Source organism: Camelus dromedarius, chromosome 1 (genome assembly GCF_036321535.1).
Source record: "Camelus dromedarius isolate mCamDro1 chromosome 1, mCamDro1.pat, whole genome shotgun sequence".
NCBI lineage: Eukaryota > Metazoa > Chordata > Mammalia > Artiodactyla > Camelidae > Camelus > Camelus dromedarius.
In genome coordinates this window covers 15,747,725-15,770,484 of record NC_087436.1, presented here as the reverse complement: position 1 = coordinate 15,770,484, position 22,760 = coordinate 15,747,725, and the positions used below count along the sequence as shown (strand labels likewise).

Sequence of the window (22,760 nt, the reverse complement as noted above, 5' to 3'; positions counted from 1 at the left end):
GTTTTAAGGTAGAATGATCTGGAAGTGTTATAGATGGTTAATAAAAGGAAACCCCCCCCTTTTTTTTTAACATGGCTTAAGTTTTTAAGGTGGTTCTCAAGTCATTTGGAAGGATTATTAAAGTGTTGCAGGGGCCTGCCCCCAGTGTCCTATTTAATAGTTCTAGGGTGGGGTGTGAAATTTTTTAAACAAATTTTCAGGTGATACTGACAGCCACGGACCATACTTTGTGAACCACTGTATTAGACTGTAATGGAAAGGGAAGAGCTCATTGGCATTTTAAGTTTTTGTTTCTTTGTGTGTAAAAACTGTGCTTTTTTCCTCTTGCTGTTAATATCCCACTGTACACCTTCATGGTCAAGCTGAACTTGACAGAGAAAGAGAAATGGGTTATTGGTCTCCTATTAAGTGGGCATTTAATGCTGCCCACTCTCCAGTATTTGCTCCTAGTCACCCACCCATTCTGTTTTATATCCCCTCTCCCCTGAGAACTGTTCTCATGCTCAGGTCAGCTGATGACCTTATTTCTTGAGAAAGGATGAGAAGAGAACCTCACATTCCTGTTATTTTCACACTGCCATCTGCTTGTGTCCATATTTTCTGCCTTTCCTTCTTGTCGCTGGGACAATGATCATCAGCTCCCTTCTCTTGGCTTGTCAAGTTCTTGGGTCCATCAACTCTCACCTTCGTCAGTTTTCTTCCACCAGTCCCATCAAGCATACAGGCATCCTCTATCTTTCTAGGTATCACTGACTCACACCCCCTAGAAGAATTAACCGTATTTCTCATATTTACTTTTCTTGAACCTGTTGCAGTTGGGCTTTTTTTCCTCCCACACCACTCTAAGGAGTCTTGCTATCAGAATTGCCAGATTTGCTGTGTTGAGTGGTTCATTTTGGCCTTCCATTTTACGTGACCTCTACTAGTGCCATTTGACAGTGGATTTTCTCCTGTTTTTACCTGTCTTCTGGAATTTCACCTCAAAGTTCCTCTCACATTGCTGGCTACTGTCCTCCACTAGTTCGTTTGAGGCCTTAGTGTTGGAGAGCCCTAGGGCTTAGTCCTTGAACATTTACCAATACTCGATACTATTTAATTTCTTGGTTTTAAATAAACTGACTTCCAGATTCTTACTTCTCTAGTCTATACCTTTGAACTCCAGGCTTCCTTGTCCAACTGCCTGCTCGGTATCTTCATTAGATACCACAGGCATTTAACATGTCTAAAATAGTATTCCCGAACGCAACAATTTTACCCACCCTTCTATTTTAGACCAAAATCCTCTGTAGTCATCCTTGACCACAGTTCATTCAAAATACGTCTGGAATTTAACCAATTCTTACTACTGCAGCTGCTGTCACTTTGGAGCAAGTCATTACCACCTGGATTGTTGTTACCTTTATGGTCTCCCTTTGTCATGTCGTCCCCCCCTCCCTTTGTGGAAGTTTATTATAGATGATCAGTTCACCCAAAAAGTCCCATGTGATCTTGCCTCTGACCTGTCACTACCACTTCCTTACTCTCTTAGCCAGACTGTCCTCCTCTCTTAGCCAGACTGTCCTCCCTGTCCCTGGATAAGGTAGGTACATTCTTACCTGAGCGCTTTGGCACTTGTTTCCCTGTGCTTGGAATACTCTTCACTTGGATGGCCAGAGCTTCTCTTCTAACTTAAGTCAGTAGACCTTGCTGATGGTTCATCCTATTAAAAACCCTACCTTTCAGTTTTTTTTCTCTCCCTATAGTTTGACTTTTGGCTACTAGAGAAATTCCATGACGATAGTTTTTTGTTTTGGTCGGGTTCACTGCTAAACCCTCCAGTGCCTGGAGAAGTTCAGTATTTGCTGAATAACAGTGAAATATTAAGAATTATCAAAATGACACAGATACAAAATGCTTCACTTCCCATAATGAAGCAAATGTTTTCCCCGTAAACAGTATTGTAGATTTGGGTCTCAAATAATAGGCTTTCTTTCTAAGGTGGAAGTTGGGTCTATAGAGTGGTCACTGAGGGTGGGGACCAGGAATTAAGTTACATATGTGGTGATTTTCTTGATGCTCAACATCATTTGGTGAGATGATTTTGCTAGTCAAGCTCTAATCTGCTACATCTCTGAGTCGGGCTTGGTATGGTTCTCTTAGAAGGGCTCATTTGATAACACTTCCAAAAAGAATGTTTAAGTTTTAAAAAATGGTTTGGCCTGTTTGATGATAGATTTAATCAAGTTACCTTCCCGTAGGCCAACTTGAAGGTGGTTAACATCCATCTAATAAATACTATAAAGGGCAATTCTAAGTTTCCCAAGTATCTTACATACTTAACATAGATATTAAGTATTCACAGATAGCCTTTCTCTAAATTCCTAGAAGAATTTTACCTTGATCTTTCATAAGAAAACTTTTTTTATCAGGGATACAACTTTTGAATCTTTGAAATGAATTACTGAAGACATTTATGTTAAAGCATGACTGAAGCAGGTAGCAAAACTAACTTGAAACTGGCTTTTGCGTCTAGAATGTGCATGAAGCAGCACCACTAGTGGACTTGAAGAGTGGTGATGTGAAAAGGAGAAAGGACTGCTGGGAAGAGTACCCTAGACTGGATGGGTGGGCCTGATGTAATCGTGCAAGTTCTTAAGTGTGGGAGTGTGAGAAGAGGAGGCTGGGGTAATGTAATGTGAGGAGGACTGCCCGATGTTGCTAGCTTTGAGGACAAAAGGGCCACAGGCAGAGGGAAGTGACAGGCGTCTAAAAGCTGGAAAAGGTGAGAAAGTTCTCAGTGACAACATTGGCTGACAATATACGTACCATCATTATCCCACATTATATGCATGAGTCTCTACCACCACCAATATGATTAGTGAGAACAGTTAAAAAATTTTTTGGCATATGGCCAACTAAATTATTATAGTACTGTGTTTGGATGGCTTGAGCACATGGCCAGAACTTAATACTCACCCTCTCAGCCCTTGCGTAGTCTCACTGCTACAGGTGTGTGCGCTTAATGCTCACTTCCAGCCCTTAAGTTGATTGCTTTCCAGTTATTCTGGTTGAAGCTTGTTCTCTGGTTGATTCCTCAGGAAGTTCTCATGGCAACGATATTTTCTGAATTCTTGTATGTTGAATACAGTTTGTCATTTTCTTTATACCTGAAAGTCACTTTTATTGGATCTAAAATCCTCAACTCACTCTTGAGTATCTTAAACATACCACCGTTTTCTGGCATAAAGCATTGCTAATGAAAGTCTGGTGATAATCTAATTTTCTTTCCCTCACAAGTCACTTTCTGGTTTTGGCTAGAAGCCCAAAGAATTTTTTCTGTTTCTTTAAACTCCAATAACTTTATAAAATGTGTCTTGGTAATAGTTTGATTGAATAGTCTCAGATACACAGTACAGGCAGACCTGTTAGTTGGCAAGTCAGAATCCTCAGTCTTAACAGGCCTTGACTGGTTTTGTCACACCTCTACCAACAGGGGTGTTTGGTCAACTCCAGTAAAATTCAGGGGCCTGCTCACCACGTGCAGCTTCTTGAGACTGTGTGGGTGGGTTCACAATGGCTAATCTCTAGCAATCAAGGAAAAACAGCCAACTCTTTGCTCTTTGACCTGCCTCCAACCGAAAGGAAGCCTGACTCCCTGTTGGATGCTTTGGGTGCTGGAGACAGTATATCTCTCAGTAAAGAGACCTTCCTGGTCAAGTAAAAATAGTGTTTTCTGAAATGCACCAGCTTCAGCAACTCTTGAAATACCATGTCTCCCACCCCATTACCTGAAGCATAGCTGCTGCCTCAAAGGGACCCTAGCTTTCTCATGCACACCAGACTGTGAGTCCTGCCAAAAGTTGGTCCATTTGCCCTGAGGTAGCTGGGGCCATCATCACACTGACTACTGACTGACTACATGGGTCCTTTGGTCACCTCTCAGGGCGGCTGATGGTGCCTCAGCACTGTGGACACATTTTTAGGTTATGATGTTGCTGTTCTAGGCCCATCAACTGACTTCAGCCACACAATTAAAGCCCTTGAAACTAATGTACCATATGTACATGTCTTAAGCTTTCCATACCACTTGCAGTCTAGCAATGGGGCACTTTGTCACCAGGGCACCTGGCAGTGAGTCAATAGTGAGTATTTGGTGGCTATTTCACAGCCGCATACCATCCACAGAAATCTAGCACTGAAGAGCACTAAAAAGGTTTCTGACTGTCACCCTCACCTCCTCCTGTTCTACAGACCTGACTAAGGTAGGTGGGTCACAGAATATGGCAGTCCCCAAAAAAGGATCATCTCATCTTGGCCGCCTCCTGGGTGGTAATCAGGACAAAAGGTTAGGTGAAAGCAGGGATAATGGAAGAAAAGGTGAAATCTATAAATTCTGTGGCAGCAGAGGGAAGACAAGAAGCCTGGCACCTGGGAACTAAACAACTTAGATCCCAGGAGGGAGGGAAGTATTAATGACTGCACTCTTCCCCTACGTCACCATATCTCAGCCTCAGGACTACTGATATTTTACGCTGGATAATTCATAGCTGTGAGGGACTGTCCTGTTCACTGTGGGATGTTTAGCAGAACCACTGGCCTCTACCCACCAGCACCTTTCCCAAGTTGTGACAAGTAAAAATGTCTAGACATTGCCCAATGTCCCCTGTGGGGCAAAATTTCCCCCAGTTGAGAACCACCACCCTGATCCAAAACTGCTACCTGAATCAACTGGCAGCTGCAGTTAAGAGTCTGACTTGCTACTGGCTTTGTCATCTCTGTCATGCGCTATGAAAACAAGGAAACTCACGCAGACATGGTCGGTCTGGTGCCATCAATAGCTCCCAAATGCAAATGTGTACAAATGTACAGACTCACAGAACAACACTATTCAATCTGGCTGAACACATGCTTTTTTAAGAAAATTGAAATATAGTTGATATGCTAGTTTCAGGTGTTTTACATAGTGATTTGACATTTGCATACATTATGAAGTGATCACCATGATAAGTCTAGTAACCATCTGTCTCCAAAGTTATTATAATATTGTTGGCCATATTCCTTATGCTGTATATTACATCCTCATGGCTTATTTGCCTTATAACTGGAGGTATGTACCCTTTACCCTCTTCACCTATTCTGCACCCTCCCCATCCCCATCCCTCTGGCAACCACAGAGTCTGTTCTCTGTATCTATAAGTCTGTTTTTGTTGTTTGTTTTGTTTCTTAGATTCCACTTATAAGTGAGATCGTATATTTATCTCTGACTTATTTCCCTTAGCATAATACCCTCCAGATCTATGTTGCAAATGGCAAGATTTTACTTATGGCTGAGTAATATTCCATTGTTATGTATATACATCTTTAGCCATTCATCTATTGATGGACACTTAGGTTGCTTCCATATCTATGTTACTGTAAGGATGCTGCAGTGAACACTGGTGTGCATGTATCTTTTCAAATTAGTAAATACCCAGAAGTGAAACTGCTGGGTCATATGACAGGTCTATTTTCAAATTTTGAGGAAACTCCATACTGTTTCCAAAGTGTCCACACCAATTTACAATCCCACCAGCAATGTATGAAGGTTCTCTTCTCTCCACATCCCCAATACTTGTTAATTGTTGTCTTTTTGATGATAGCCATTACGACAGATGTGAGGTGGTATCTTATCATGGTTTTGATATGTACTTCCCTGGTAATTAGCAATGTTAAACATCTTTTCATGTGTCTGTTGGCCATCTGTATGTCTTCTTTGTAAAAATGTCTATTCAGATCCTCTGTCCATTAAAAATATTTTTTTGATGGTGAATTGTATGAGTTATATGTGTATTTTGGATATTAACCCATTATCAAATATACTATTTGCAAATGTCTTCTCCTATTCAGTAGGCTGCCTTTTTGTTTTGCTGATGGTTTCCTTTGCTGTGCAAAAGTTTTCTTCTTCTTCTTTTTTTTTTTTTTTTAGTTTGATGTAGTCCCATTTATTTTTGCTTTTGTTTCCCTTGCCTGAGGAGACAGATCCAAAAAAATATTGCTAAGATCAGTGTCAAAGAGTATACTGCCCATACTTTCTTCTAGGACTTTTATGGTTTCAGGTCTTACATTTAGATCTTTCACCCATTTTGAATTTGTTTTTGTATATGGTGTGAGAAAGTAGTCCAGTTTGATTCTTTTGCCTGCAGCTGCCCATTTTCCCCATTACCATTCACTGAAGATACTGTATTTTCCTCATTGTATAGTCATGCCTACTTTGTCATAGATTAATTGAGCACATAAGTGTGGATTTATTTCTGGGTTCTCTATTCTATTCCATTGATCTATATGCCTGTTTTTTTGTGCCACTACCATACTTTTTTGATGACTGTAGCTTTCTAATATAGTTTGAAATCAGGGAGTGTGATACCTCCAGCTTTGTGTGTTCTTTCTTTAGATTGTTTTGATTATTCAGGGTCTTTTGTGTTTCCATACAAATTTTAGAATTATTTTTCCTAGCTCCGTGAAAAATGCCTTTGGTATTTTGATAAGAGATTGCAGTGAATCTGTAGATTGTCTTGGGTTGTACAGTCATTTTAATAATATGAATTCTTCCAATCCATGGGCATGGTATATGTTTAAACTTGTGTTGTCAATTTCTTTCATCAATGTCTTAGGATTTTCAGAGTATAAGTCTTCTACCTCTTTGGTTAGATTTATTCTTGGGTATTTTATTCTTTTTGATGCAACTGTAAATGGGATTGTTTCCTTAATTTCTCTTCCTGATAGTTATTATTATTAGTGTATAGAAATGCAACAGATTTCTGTATATTAATTTTGTATCCTGCAACTTTACTGAATTCATTTATTAGTTCTAACAACTTTTTTATTAGACTCCAAAATGGTAATAAAATACAATGTTTTGTGCTATATGTGTATGAATACCTAGGTTTAAGATTGCTTTGCTGTTGCCAAGAGCACAGCCCTAGATAAACCTTTTCAAGATCTGATGTTTCAAGCATTCAAATATTTCATATTAAACGGAAAAAGGAATCCCCATCAATGGAGCAGTCCATGTTTGAGTTTCTAGGAAACATCAATATAAACAGCCTACATAAAACTGAGAAGGTTGGCATGTATCGTCTTTTCTTGAAATAAATAAATTCAGGACTTTATCCTCTGCAACTCGTTCTAACAGTAAGTATTATATCTAAGAAATTACAATTTTTACAGGCCAATAAAGCAAATCAATTCTACTTAACTGCTGAAGAGAAATGTATCACTTTAGCACAACAAAGAGAAGTACTGAACTGGGAATCAGCAGAGCTGGGTTTTTTGCTTTAGGCTCTGCCATACCTGCATGACCTCAGGCAAACCATTCAACCTCTGCAGGTTGATCTTTGATCCATAGACTTTCTGTGGTTTAACAGGATGAGACTGCAGTTAGGTGAAAGGCCCCTAGATGGTGGTGTTGTTCTGAGTTAGGCTTTGTATTTTTTCCCCTCTATAATTACAGTGAAGTAAAAAGGAGTAGGTTAGAAAATTATTTCCTATTAAGTTCTGAAAAAAATCACTGTTAAGGATTCATTTAATGGCATTCAAAAATGACACCAAATCATGAATCATATGGCCCATGTACTTTTGACATTAATTAAAAGGACTAAACTATTAATGATTATACCAAATATCCCCTGATAATTAGCCTGTATCATCACTATTTCTCTAGGTATATTTATCTAAGCTTAAGAAGCTGAATAAAAACTAAACAATTATTGTTAAGAGTACTGATATATAACAAATCATATAGAAAAATGTATTTCATTTTTTCAAAAGCCAGTTCTAACAACAAATTTTGATAAATATACGGTTTTTTTTTTTCATTATGTTTCAGACTGCATTCAAAATCTGTGACTTCCATGAGCTCAATGACAGATGTATTACATTACCCCTCCAGCCATATAAGCTAGGTCATCTTTTAAAGAAATCTGCGGTCTTTCAGTGTTCAAAAGGGTAAGAATAATACATTAAATGACTTCTCTAGTTTTAACTCCATCAAAGAAAAAGGATTCAGAGAGTCTAGTTTGAGGAGGTTTGGATGAACAATACCAGATTTTCAACTAAAATTCCTGAAAGGAAAAAGAATACATTTCTATTTCTTCACTATGAAACTCACTGAGTATAAAAATCATGTTCAGTCAATATACAGAAAAAGAAAGTACCCATGAAAACTTATGCTTTGCTACAGTTTTGACTTCTTGTCGGTTGACTAGGTAATACATGGCAAGCAAAAAAAAAAAAAAAATGCAGCACGATGGAGTGAAATACATAAAACTGCAAGTATTGTTTCAATAAAGATTTTTGTCAAATTAAAAAGGAGAGATATTGGATCACCTTGGATCCAAGATAGGATCGCTATTATGTGAAAGTTATCCATCCATCCATCCATCCAACCATCCAACCAAACAACCAAACGACCTTTACTGAGCCTATATGGTGCAAAGGGCTGGAGACATAAAGGCAAGATACCATCTCCAGTCTCAAAAACCTCAGTCTAATACATTTGAGAAAAGGACTTTGAAAAGTTCAGTTCAGTTTATTATCGTGTCAAGTAGATTTACAACTATTGCACTTATCATTCTGCTGACAGAGGCCAAAGTTTAAGAGGAATATTTTTCTCCAATAAAGCTACGTTTTCATTATCTGTGATAAAAGATGTTAAAATTATACAGGCAAAGAAATACGTCTCACATCCTATTCCAGACACTATGCCCCACTTCCTACCTTCCTGCTGCTATACAAGCTTGCTGCAAATAGGAATTTAGTTGGGAATAATGCTTTAAGCCTTCCATTTCTCATGAAATTTACTCTTGAGTGAAATTTGACAAGAGTTTTCTTTATACTGTCTTCCTTACCCAAAACATGGAGGGAAAACGGCTCCCATACTCCAAAATCAGTTGTAACCATATACACATAAATGGTTTCACGACTTGCTGCCTAAGTTTTTGGACAATGGAAACAACAACAAAAGCTAAAAAGCGGCCCAGCATATGAAACTCTTCTCAAAAATAGAAGAAAGTCATGAACATTGTTGGGAGAATGTTTTATATTTCCAATGAAATTCTATTCCATTGATCTGTTTGGAAGATTGTCTTCGATCTATTTGGCTTGAGCCCATAAACTATAATTGATTCAGTCTCACAAAGAACCACTTTTATCTTAAGCCTGGAATGCATAACAATGGATTGCAGGAAAGTGGTTTTTTATTTACTCCAGTAACTGTGCAGGGATGGGGAAAAAAATACCCCCAAAAGTTATCAGCCTTCAGATTCTCAAACTATTTTTTGCTCTGATTATATTGAGAAGAATGAGCTGTGGGGGTTTGGCATTGTTTTCCATCTTAAGAGTTGCTCTGTATTCTGAGATATATGTGATTTATAATGTACCACTATAACAAGACACAGCTTTTATATATTACTGGGGTAACTCAAAGAAAATGAATTTTTCTTTGGGTACCAGTAATTGTCAAAAGAATGATTGCAGATTCAGAAAATGTGCTTCATAACAACCCTGTTAACATAAAGTATACACAGAGGAAAGAAATAAGTACTGCAGGTATGTGGAAGGGTTAGTTGTATTAGCAAGGCATTTCAGGATGGTTTTGGTTCTTCTGACTAAGACACATCAAATTTTAACCCCTTTCAAATCTGGGACAAAGGGGAAACACTTGGTAACAAGGAGCATCTGGTGACCATGAGCTGACTCACCACGTGCTCACAAAGGCTCCCACTAGTCAATGAACTACCCGTCCTGAAGCAAGGCTTTGCCCCGGCAATAAGGATAATGTGCTCAAGCTGTTAGAATTAATTTGAATATCAAAAATGAAATTTAGATTACCAACCCTGGCCTGATAGTTACAGCACATAGAATAATAAACATCCTCTTTTCAAACTAAAGTAATAAATGAAGAAGCAAGGTTAATTTACTTGTGTAACTTTTGCTTGTAGTGTCCCCAGGCTACCCCGTCACCAGACGCTCCCCCAGGGGAAGGGTCTGCCTGCCTTACTAGTCCTGCTGGATGTTCTCGTTGGCAGAATACTTGCTCATGGGTTTCCATGTGCACGTTTCTACCGTGAATGAAAGCTAACTAAAAAAATCTAGATGTTTTCTGCTCTCAGAAAATTCTAGTATACCATGTACAGCATAGATATTTCTTTCAGTTTAAAAAAATAGTGCAAAAACATATCTGATAGTCAAAGTGATAGTTCAAGTGAGTTCTCGTGCCCAAGAACACAGTCACGCTTCACCTTTAGCTGACTTGTAAAAACTGAATGTAGGTTTTGGGAAATATTCCAGATTTTCCCATCAGTTCTCCACTCATCCAATCATCATCTACAGATTCCAGATCTGTTATTATGTCTCCAGCCTGTAAGAAGACAAGATTTGGAAATAATTATTAGTTTTTGTTGAGGATCAGCAGGGTAAGCAGCCCACCTGGAGATGTATGTAGCTCTCCTCTTTATAAACTCATTTATCTTGATTTGCCGAGAGGATTAAACAATGTACCACAAAGATGATCTATACCCAACGATGCCATTTGCTTGTACACCTCTCCTCCTCAAAGCCCATTCCTTTGCTGTCATCACCCTTGCAGCACTTTTATTTTCCTGGTTGTATTTTGTGTCCCCCAATTCACCAGTCATCACTAATCTAAAATTCTTTCATAAATAGAAATACCAGTTATCACATATGTGTATAAATGTTTTTCCCATCTAAATTGTTTATTGAGCACCCACTATGTGTCAGACACCATACCAGGCACTATGGACTCAGCAATGAATTAAGACCTTATTCCAGAGTTGGGAGACCAATCACTAAGCTGGCAGAGGAGGACACAAAGTACAGGTGGCCATCTCACTGGGACAGTCAGGGGAGGGCCCACTGAAGGTGACATTTAAGCAAAGACTTAGGCATGAGCACTCATGAGCCATGTGCTTACTTCCTGCCTCATCCTTTCCCACGTACTTTGTGGGAATTAACTCACTGAAAACAATGCTGCAGACCTGGAAGTAGGTACTATCATCATCCCTGTTAGAGATTTTTACAGATCACCTAATTTTGAAGGAAAGGAAACTGAAGCTCAGAGAGATCAAGTGACTTGCCCAGTGTCGCATGTCTAGTTAGCGGTAGAGGCAGGATTCAAATCTGGTGGGATTCCAGGGTGTGTACTGTTAGCCACTGGGCGATGTGGTCACCACATTTCACAGTGGACCTTTCTAGTTAGAAAGGTTTTTACTATAATTACCTTTTCTCGGCAGCCTCGGCATTTTGTGCTCTGTGTTTATTCTTCCACATAATGGTATTCTCCTCTACTATTTGGTTTATTCCACTCCTCCATGGCCTTATTATCAAATTTGTATTCTTCTGTGTCTTAAAAAGCCTCAGCCTGACTCAGAACACTGATTTATCCCCATCAGGTTAGTCCAAGGGGCTGTGTCTTATTCACGTGTGAATTATAACTCAACAGATGCAGACAATTTTTGAAATTATTTCCTGAAACTATTTTGTTCTTTATGGTTTCTAACCATTTCTTAGAATCTGGGTTTAAGATTCTATAATAGTCCAAGATGACCCTGGATACTTTTAAGAATATCTTTATCAGGCTAAATGGATTTATTTGTAGCCCTCGTACACTGCCATTTGGAAAAATGGTTTGATTTAAGGCCTTTCTTAATGGAAAATGGAAAGGGAATACGCTGACTATCAAATGTCATTAATTTACTTTACTCTGCTAAAATCTGTAAAAATTTTGGCATGCAAAGTTTCTGTCATAAATAAGTTCTTTCCAATTCCTAAATTGTAACATAAGCGTTGACTAAGATGATTTTCCTTAGGTCTGGACCACACGTACAGACCATGTCAGTCTTCTGAGGGATAGGACAATCTAAAAAATGTTTTATCAGCTAATATTCTGCATATATTTAGTAAAATATTAATGTTCACCAACATTGAAAGCACTACAGAATCCTTTAACCAAAAAATTCTAGAACTATCTTGCTTGCAGTTAGTCATTTGTAAAATGAGGACAACCTATTTTCTGTAAGATACTGTGAACTCTGTTATTTTTATTGACGTAACCTGAATGAAGGCCAAAATAATATCCAAAAAGTCTGAATCCACAGTGTTCACTTATGGTAACATTTCATGTAAAGATAAAAGGAATGAATTTTGACTGACTCTTATGATTAAAAAGGACTAGGGCAACAGTTTCCAAACATTTGGATTTTTATGGACCAAGAAATTAAAAAAAAAGAAAGAAAGAAACTGATACAGGGTTACCAATTATAATTTTGTACAAGAAATACCTACCATTTTCTAACAATATTTTATAATAGGAATGATATTTTAATATGAAAAAGATAGAAGAAATTCTAAGAAAGGAAAACTCATCACAAGACAGAAGTTAGCAAACCTTATACCGACATATGCTGGCATGCTTCCCCTTCTCCATAGCTCCCCTAAGGCCTGCACATACCCAGTGCCACTGTTTTCCTCATTTTGTTGTAGACAGGTGAAAACCCTGTCTGGGTACCCACTGTCTTAAGTCTCATCTTGTCCAGTTACTCCTCGATAGGTTAATTCCTTCTATGGTGTCCCTGCCTCTCAGTACCTCCAGTGATGGAGAACTGCCTGCTGTCTGACACAGGCTCTTCGGACAGGAGTGACTTACCGAACCCTCCCTCCTTCCCTTCCTCTGGCACAGTCCCAAACAACTACCCTGAATGCTTTCCCCTGACCACGGTCTAACTGCAGACTATGGAAACAGAATCATGGAACTATTCTATTTTTACTTTAAAAAAAAAAGGCACTTCCTCCACGACGTAAGATGAAATTTTAGGCTTCTAAAAAACCTTTGCAAAGTACTTTAACCTTTTGAGATCATTTCCCTGAAGTCTAGTCGGTGTCTTTGTGGACAGGACTTCAGTGTCTTATGAGGCACTGCTGCAGAGGCCAGCTGAATGTAGTGGGTGCCACCTGATTTCTCCAGTGACTTCAGACATGACAGTGGCAGGCTGCAAAGGCCATGAAGAGAATCATCCTTTACTAGGGTGACCACTGAAAACTCCAGCATTAGTGGGATAGCATGTTACAAGGCCGAGGAATAAGGACCCATTAGGCCACTGTGGGGCTATCAATAAGGTTTTCTTTGAGTACCTAAATGCCTTGCTGATAATTTACATTTATCCTATTCACTTTCGCTAATCTCATCCTTTAGAATGAGAGTCTGAGATCTGTTCATTCTTGGCTAATGATCAATACTCCACCCAAACGTTCACCCTTTAGTGGAAGACATTCCAAAACGTAGAGCTGCTTAATGCAGTTACAACAAGATACACACTCTGACCTTGAAGGAGAGCTCGTCTTCATTCTCCCCATGGAAATCATACAAGGCCTTGGCTTTCCTCCCCTTTGGTGCTAAAGCAGCCGTACTTTTTGCATCAGCTGTGAAGACACCAAAAATTCAAATATATAGAAAGACATTGGACCTAAACACAAATCAGACATTTTAAGAAACCCCTTTGTTATTCCCAGGACATAATATTTTCAGTCAACTTTGGATTGATTTAACTGGCCAAAAAAAAAAAAATGACGGATGTTCTCTTAGCAGGAAAAAAATTATACAAAATATATTTACAAGACAAAATTAGTCATTATCAAGTGAAGGCATTTTTTAATCTCTTTTTCCCCATAACTTCAACAAAGTATATGAAGAAAGTCTGCATAACTTTATAAATCAACTTTCAAATGTAGGCAAACAACATAAATTGAGCCTGGCCCGAGGGAAAAGAAATCTACATCATTTCAAAGTCTCGGGCTCCCCTTAGAGCGCAGGAGCCCTCCCTGCAGCCGTCATACCTGGGCAGGGCCGCACGAAGACGGCAGGGAAGATGCCCTCCCTGTCACGCAGCCTTCCCTTGTACCAGTCAGGGTCCACGCGCTCCAGGATCAGAATCCGGTCTCCCCTCCTGAAGGATAAGTCATCACTGGTCTCTGCCGTAAAACTGTGAAGAGCTTCGCACCATTCTCCAGAGAGACTGTTCTCCTGTTACAAATCAGAAGTGTGTTAAGAAATCTTGTGGTTACTGGGGGAAAAGGGGTGGTAAGGGATAAATCTGGGAGTTTGAAACTTGCAAATACTAACTACTATAGATAAAAATAGATAAAAAAACAAATTTATTCTGTATAGCATAGGGAACTATGTTCAATGTCTTGTAATCTTTAATGAAAAAGAATATGAAAACGAATATATGTATGTATATGCATGAGTGGGACATTGTGCTGTACAGCAGAGACTGACACAACATTATAACTGACTATACTGCAATTTAAAAAAATAATTAAAATAAAATAAAGTATGACTGAAGATCATTCAAACAGTAAAAGAAAAAAAAGAAGTGTGTTAAGAAATTTAAAATTTTATTTGAAATTAATTTCTACAAAGCTTAAAAAGTGATGGGAAAAAGCTAAGAGGTTATAAGATTTCAAAGCCTGAAGTCCTCTTTAAATCACTCAATCCTTCATGTCACTATCAAGTTCCAGAAATAAAAGTTTCCAATAACTTTTTTCTTAAGATATAATTCTAAATGACAGATGTGATTAAATTTGTGACTTTTCTGCTTAATTTAAGGAATACACAGTGCTTAAGTAAAGATTTTTCCTAATTATGATCTATGACATTAGTTACATTAAAAAATTAGGTAAATGCTTACAATATTTATGTATACTGTTTATGACGCTACGAAAAAATTCTGGCAAAGTATGTAATTTTCAGTGAAGCTCTTCTTTACCTAAACTAGGGAGAATCAGAATGGGCAGTCTGTTAATTCCCAGACTCAGAGGCTATCAGATTCCATAGCATAGGACTTCGTAAAGTCACACTTAATCTGTCGGGGCACAGTTAACTCTGAGGGGTAGCCACCCCCATACGGTGGGCCAGTATGATGGAATGCTCCAACAAGAATGCCCTTACTGCAAACACATCAGAAGAAGGTTCTGTCCTGTGAAGAAGTGTCTCTGTCAAGTTGGATGAGAGCCCTACATTCAAGAAGCTCAAGCAGGGAGAAGAGGATAATGCTCAGAGCAAAGGCTTGGGGCCTGACGGGCCTGTGCTGCGGGCCAAACTCTGCCACCTTCCAGCTGACACTAGGCAAGAAGCTTCTCTGCTCGGAGCCTCAGCTTCATCTTAGGGGGGCTGTGGTTGCTCAAATGAGGTAATATGTGTAGGATGCTTAGCACAGTGCCTGGTACGACTTAAGTTCTCAACAACCGAGGGCTTAAGAAACAAGAAAAACCAAGCAAGCAAAAACCCCAACCCCCTCTTGCTCCTGCACCTGAGCAGCCAACCTGAAGAACAGTACTTATCAGTCCCAGGAAAAACAGGCAACCACATGAACATTTCCTTTTAGAGAACTGTAGCCACTTTCTTTCCTGCTTGACTTTATCAGTGGGTGGAGATGAAAGAATTGAGAGGCACTCGGCCCAATTACCAGTGACATTTTGACAAACAATGACCTCATCAGGCTCATTCTTTTAAACATGTCACAAAAAACAATGGAAGTCACCCACATTCCTATTCAGTTTAAATCATGTTCTTCTGAAGTCATGTATACAGTGTGAGCATTTTAATCCACTTTTCTCTCTCTCCCATTATTAAAAAAAATAAAATGTTCCTAAACATTTGGCAAATCTGGAAATGTAGGAAGAGTGAGAAAAACGCCACCCACTTATAATCTTACCACCTAAGGGCAACTGAATGTTAACAACTTCAGCTGTTTCCTTCTAGTCTTTTTATGCTATATATTCAATTTCCCCATACTATGTTTTCCTCACATGAGATTCACTTTATAAATCTAGCTTTTCGCAGCCTCAGAACATTCTCCCAATAATGGTCATATTTAGGTTATTTCCAATTTTTTCCTATTATAATAACACCACTAAGACCATCTTTGTGACTGAAATCTTGTCTCATGTTTCATCCTTTTCTTAGGGTGAGAAATCAAAATAATTGTAACAATAATCTGCACTTTGTCTCTTTTTAAATATTCACATACTTATATTTACTTGTTTAGAGTAGAGCTGTGTTGAATCTCTGCTAACTGAATATGTTAGATGGCATTTCATTGTTGCTTTACAAGGCATTTCTTTGATTACTGTAAGGTTACAAACTTTTTCATATCAGCCACTTCTGTGAGTATCTATAAGATACTATTATCTCTTTTATGGATATTCCAATCATGCCTCTTTCCTTGGTTTTTTATTGGGGTTTGCATGTCTTTCTAAATCATTTGAATGAGTTCCATGTGCAATAAAGGTATTACTCATCTATTTATTTCTAACATTTGCTACATGAATTAAAAAATGATACATAACATTTTCTTATGATAATTATGATTTTAATAGTCCTCCCAGAGATGAAACCTGGCTTTCAGTGTACTTATCTATTCAAGCAGCCTACCTGAGAATTTGCACCAGAATCTTCTTTTTTGGTCTTCGGTGGTACCTTTGTGCCTATGTTAAAAAAAAAAAAAAAAAAAAGGTGAAAACTTCAGATGTAAAGACCATATAGTATTAAAGGAAACTGTACGGGGAGTGTGAAAAGTCTGGGACTCCAGATCAGTCTCTCCATGATCTGGTTATGTAACTTTGCCAAGCACTACCCTCCTGGGTTTGCTTCCTTTACTGTAAAGTGAAGGAGGATACGCATAAGTTACACTCTACAAGCCATTTCGATGATTCTTTGTCTGCCATTTCTGATGTGAAGCTACTGTAATTACCCAAAATACCAAAACCAGCTCTCTGAGAGACTGCCCCAGTAATGACAATTACCATCTCAAAGTCATTTTTCCTTCTATCTTAAAAAAAGATGGCAGTCTGGGTTATTATGCAGTTTAAGTATTAGCCTCTTATTTAGTTTATTTGAATTAGGATAGCCGTGTTGCCTGTACTCACTTAAAACATGTGCACTAGAGGCGGGGTGACCCTCAACGAGCTCCACAAAGTTAAGGGGGAAGATCCCACTTCTGTCTCGAAGTTCTCCTCTCGCCCACTCTTCATTCACATATTCCTTAAGAATAATAACGTCTCCCTCTGAGAAACTTAACTCGTCCTTCTGGTCGCCAATATATTCAAATCGAGCAACACATCTTGGGCCCCTGAAGAAAGAAGATCCCATTTGTGGGTTAAACTAGAGAGTACTGACTTTCAAAATGCCTTACAACCCTTATTCAGCCTTTCAATGAATATTGTGTGTTTACTGTGCAACAAGGTATACCAGGCATAATTTAAAATCTTCCATGAAAAAGAGTAAGTTACATTTATAAATTAGAGTCCTTACTTTTTAGGACTTTTTATGAACCTATTCACTCAGAAAGGCTAAAGCCAAGGTCACAAGGTCACAAGTACAGAACCCCAGATAAGCAGCGGGGTGGTTGGTCTACGCTGCCACGCCTCTGGTCACCTTTTCTTCATTCCAGAATTTCCCCAGTCTCCATGTCTCGGTATCCTTGGGCCACAGTAATCCAGGGCCGAGTCTGAACCCTCTCAGTCACAGAAGCTCTGAGCTTACGTGTGCTAACCCCGAGAGACTCAGGGCAAGACATCAAGCTTCCCGGGCAGGATGCAACGGGCACCAGCTGGGCAGGGTCCGTGCTCACCAGATGCTGAGTCAGTGAGCTGTGTATACAGATTAGAGAACCTCCTTCACAACTAGGAGGTTCGAAGAAAGCAGAAGCTCGGCATATTATTGTACAACATTTGCTCTCATACCTAACACTGTCGTTTTAAAAATGATTTTTTTCTATCTCCTTTAAAAAGGCTTCATTTGTGAAAATTGGAACAATCCTTAAATGATCTGCAGTTTTGACTGAAAAGAATGTAAAAAAACAGATGAAATTGTGTCCCTAGAAGACATGACTGAATATGAAACCTTTGATTTGAGGCTTCAGAAGGGAAGTTTCAACAGCAACAGGCTAAGGAGATGCAACTGCCTGAAGGGAAAAGCTTGGTACTGGCTCCAGTCAAAGTCTGATTTAAGTCAAATCAATGGACCATCGGCCATGAAAGCCCACTTTAAATTCAACCCGCTGACACAGTAAACACTGCTTAAAAATAGGAGAAAAATAGAACCTGAAATAGAATTCAACTATTGTGGCATCAGAAGTTTTCTTATTTGTGATAACCTTTGCATTTATTTTCTAAAGTCCCCAGGGAGCAGATCTTCTTCTGTCTGACCTATTCAAAGACAGGTTTACAGTCTTCAGCAGGTACTGAATTCTATTAATTTGCTCATTTAACTGGAATATAAAGTTGCACTGTGGCAATGTTTTAAATCACAAAGGAGTTACAATGGTGCATAAAAGGGTACATAAATTCACAGAAAGGTCTTTAAACATAAAGGAAGGCTCCTCCAACTTAACTCCTCCTTTACTGTCTTCTGGTTCCTCTCAAAAACAAAACAATGCAAAGTGCCGAGCAGTTTTTGTAGGGTACATATTTCTATTAGGTTTAAATATATCCTATGACAAAAATATCTGAACCTTTTAGAAATCTGTTGGTAGACAATCCCCAGAGGGCCAATAGGACGACGAAACCCCTCTGCTCAAGCCGAGGCCAGCTGTGGGAAGCATCAGGGGAGACTGGGGCTGTCCATGTGCCCGATGCTGATGTGGAGACTGCTCATGTCAGCTTCTGTCAGCACACTGCAGTCTCATCAGAATTTTTAAACAAGCAGTTTTCCTCATAATTAAAAAGACACACTGAGAATCTGAATGATCATATATCTGAAGTGTTTAAGCTTGTTAATTCTTCTTTTTTAAGATTTTTTTGGGGGGGAAGTAATTAGGTTTATCTATCTACCTATCTATCTATCTATCTATCTATCTATCTATCTATCTATTTAATGGAGATCCAGGGGATAGAACCCAGGACCTTGTGCATGCTAAGCACACACTCTACCTCTGAGCTGTACCCTCCCCCTAAGCTTGTTAATTCTTTATGGTATAAATGCTCACAACCTTTGTGTTTTGTACAAAAGAACACAAGTAAAACTTACTTAACACAATGAGATGAAATTGATTCCCTTTTCCCATTTCCTCCTGGAACATCAACCTAGTGAAGACAAAATCAAGGGAACAATTGTATTATTTTAGTTTTTAGTAAGATAAATTTAAAGCTAAGTAATAGGAAACGCATGACTGAAGTTAGCCATTTTAGCAAGGTATTAAAGAGATAAATGTACCTACCATAGGTGCTAAAAAGGTAAAAAAGCCAGATTTTGGGTTTTGAAAAAAAAATGCATAACTTGTGAGGTAGCCTTCTTTGAATAGTCAGTCAATCCCTTTCTTATGTGCTGGAATAAGCACATTAAAATCTTTCTACCCCTGACTGAGTGTTCTCTGTCCCCTCCCCCTATATCGAGAACTTCCAGTGAGGAGGACTTAGGTTAGAAAGTAGACATCAGGCATTTGAGCACCACCTAGACACCTATTCATCGTGCTAATAGAGTTCTGCAATATTTTCATGACCCCAGAATAAAATACTTAGTCCAACTTGTGAATTCTCTTCATTTTCATAATTCTGGTACATGGTTTTTTCCCTTCGGTGTGAGTTGGGAAGGAAGAAAGGAATTAGTACTCAGTGAGCATCTAGTAAGTGACAAGCATTTTTTATACAACACTTCATTTCCAGGGCTCAGTAGAGCTGGGCTGTGATGAAATATTTGACTGTAACGCACTAAGTCCAAAAACTACTTAAGGCTTGGAGGTTTACATTAAATAAATCAGTGCCCTTCTTGATGGATTCCAAAAGTTCGAAGTTTTAAAACAATTTTTTAAACTTGTAAGCTTAGAAATAACACTTATACCAATAATGTGGCAAATTCAGTGTGATTGATTTCAGTGTGGTAATTGTGCTTTTTTAAAGTACTGCTACATTGGGCAGAAGAAAAAATGAGGAAGAGAGCAAAAACTAACATTATTCTTAATATTAATTTAGAGAATGTGGTTGGATTTCTCCAAAGAATCAGGGTATATATATATATATATATATATATATATATGCACCAGACAATTTTTAAGACCCACATTTTGTTCTAGAGACTCAAACTCATCTATATTTGAGAAAAATACAGGTTTTCTGTTATATTTGTTTTCTAAGTTTCTGATGTCATGGAAAATCATTTGCCTTTTTCCCCCAAATAAGTCGTTAGTTCTCAATGACGTAAGCTAGCTTTATTGATACTTTCCAGTATCAGTAAGTCACATCAGGGCTTGAGACACACTCTTCCTATTGATATAAATGTTTGAATGGCAGCCTGACTTCAGCCCCATGTTTCACACACCCAGGCTCAGTACTCAGGGCTCTGCCTGCCACCAGCAGGGCCTGCTTTCACAAGTAGGCCATGAACGACATGAGGGTGTACAAAATTCTGACACTTTAATATAATTTTTCCCAATGAGATTTGAAATTATTATGTGAAAAACCATTAGTGGACTACTACCTCCAATGAAAGTACTTTAGTATTCCCAAATCTACTTTTTTTTTTAAAGGTAGAGAAAAATGGGGGTGAAAAGGATGAAAGAAACCAAAAATGAAACGTACTCCAAAGAAAAGGAGAAGTGGTACCATAACCTCAGAGAACATTCCTTCAGGACAATCCAGAATCATTTAATTCTTGCCCACTGAATGTTTCAGTGAATTAACATATATCCTCAAGTGCTTATCAAACCCTCCAGGAATAGTTCATTCACCAGTTGACCTGTAGTAGTTTTTCACCTTGGGATTTCAGATAACACCTAAGCATCAAGTACCAATACCCCATAATATAATCACAATTAACCATTATCTAGTTGAACAAATCTTTATTTTTGAATTTTCCAACTACCAAATGAATTAATGGAAGAGAAAGAGCCAGAACCCAAGAAGCTAGGCTTCTGGTTACTTTTTTTCCAAACTGTTAATTACATGGAACCCACTGAATATATGACCAATTTAAACAAGCACAACCTACTTACAATTACTTTGACGTAGTTGGCAGGAAATACACCTGTCTGGTTTCTACATTTCCCTCTGTACCAATCTGTATCTATTTTTTCCAGAAGATAAACAATTTCTCCAGATGTGAGGTTCAAATCATCAACTTGCTCTGTAACATAGAATTATAATTATGTGTGATGAATTACCCTGGTTGCAGATCTGATTAAAGCAGAGCACAAAATAGCATTTAGTTCTGTCCACCGAGGCAGTATGTTCTGTTGATTCTGAGAACAGATTATACTAATCAAATTGACTTTAAAAATATATCCTTTTTCTGGGGGTGGATATTGTTGCTATGAGCTTTCCCTTTTAAGATCAAATTAGATATATTTACCATGCATTGACTGATAGGAAATGGTTAAAAAAACGTACACACGAAACACTGTGCTTGCCAGCGATTCCTACTGTGCCAATATAAACCTTCTGCTTAAAACGTATTTTAACAATGAGGGAGCATTATAGACATGGTATAATATTCATACTATTCTCAACCATGCTTAAAAATCATTTCAATCTCAAAATATTAACTAAGGGAGTCATACAGCTCTTTAGAAAATAAATTTACTCACACTGAGATAAAAATCAGTCCACCAAGTAGATTAAAAAAAAGATTATAAATAAATTAGGAATTTATTTTATTTGTTGCCTTGGATATAAAAGGTATTTAAAAACTGATTATAAAAATGTATATTTTCATTTCTTAAGTAATAGTTGATCTTTATGTGTAGGTTTTACAACTCTTAGGAGAAAAGAACTTCACTTATTCAATTAGAATTAATTTCATTACAACTGTTATTTGGTACCCCTTGTTTTGAAAGAGTTAAAGAATTTGCAAATAGTAGGCAATTTGCTATTTGTTCATTTGTAAGGGAGACACCCTCTTCTCCTCTCTCTCTCTCACAGGCAGTTTCAAAGGCAAGGGTATGCAGCCAAGCTTCCTGAAATGGCTGGGTAGAGGTGACCCTTCCCGGATGGCTGCGTACAAGGCGCCCCTTGGGTGAGGATAAGATGACCTCTCCAGTCCAGGGCTACGCTGGCACCGAAAATGAACGATGTCTTTGAGAGGTTAACCCAGGGAGGACGCCTGATTGTGAACCATGTGGTTCTACCACTTTATTATTTATGTCCTTACCTGCTGGAAAATCATGAAGAACGACAGCATGAGGGGCACCACTGTCAACAGGCTTCTGAGCGGGGCTTGGATCCTTAGGGGGAAAACAGCGCAGTGAATGGAGTGTGCGGATGGACGCCGGGTTTATTATCACTCCGAGACCATTTTTCCCCCTCATTAGACTCCTCCTGACACAATTACATTGTGAGCACAAGATGCAAACCACACAACTGAGCCAAACAAGGGAATCATTACCAAGTTGAAAAGGCATGTGTCCTTGCCAGAGGAGGACAGAAATAACACTCTGTTATAATATCCCCAGCATTTTTTTTAACTAAAGAGAAAACAAAAGGAAATCACCTTTAAAAAACAAAAACAAAAACAGTATCTATTCTACCCCGAAGTAGTGGTTTCTGACCTCTTCACGTTTCAATGGTCGCTCTTTCCATAAACTGTGATCAGGACTAAACCTTAAAACAGAGTCTTAAAAGTTGTGTCATCATTAAGATGGGAAAAGAAGAAAGTTCTGCAACTGATGCTCCTGACTTTTGTAATGAAAAGAGCTAATGACTTCCACAAAAGGATAACTCACAAAAACTAAAATCCA

At 38.5% G+C, this 22,760-nt stretch overlaps 1 protein-coding gene across 8 annotated transcripts in view; it reads right to left on the bottom strand.

The window, feature by feature from the left end:
* Positions 1–8,525: 8,525 nt before the first annotated feature.
* Positions 8,526–22,760, bottom strand: part of SH3D19 (SH3 domain containing 19) — a 156,209-nt gene continuing 141,974 nt past the window's right edge. For all 8 annotated transcript variants that reach the window (XM_031464811.2, XM_064490337.1, XM_064490296.1 and 5 more), the window contains 8 exons: positions 22,175–22,247; positions 21,021–21,151; positions 19,061–19,116; positions 16,960–17,162; positions 16,466–16,518; positions 13,867–14,053; positions 13,355–13,452; positions 8,526–10,375 (listed from right to left, as the gene is read on the bottom strand). In XM_031464811.2, the coding sequence (XP_031320671.2) occupies positions 10,259–10,375; positions 13,355–13,452; positions 13,867–14,053; positions 16,466–16,518; positions 16,960–17,162; positions 19,061–19,116; positions 21,021–21,151; positions 22,175–22,247 (918 nt within the window). In that variant the 3' untranslated portion in view covers positions 8,526–10,258. The remainder of the gene's footprint in view (positions 10,376–13,354; positions 13,453–13,866; positions 14,054–16,465; positions 16,519–16,959; positions 17,163–19,060; positions 19,117–21,020; positions 21,152–22,174; positions 22,248–22,760) is intronic.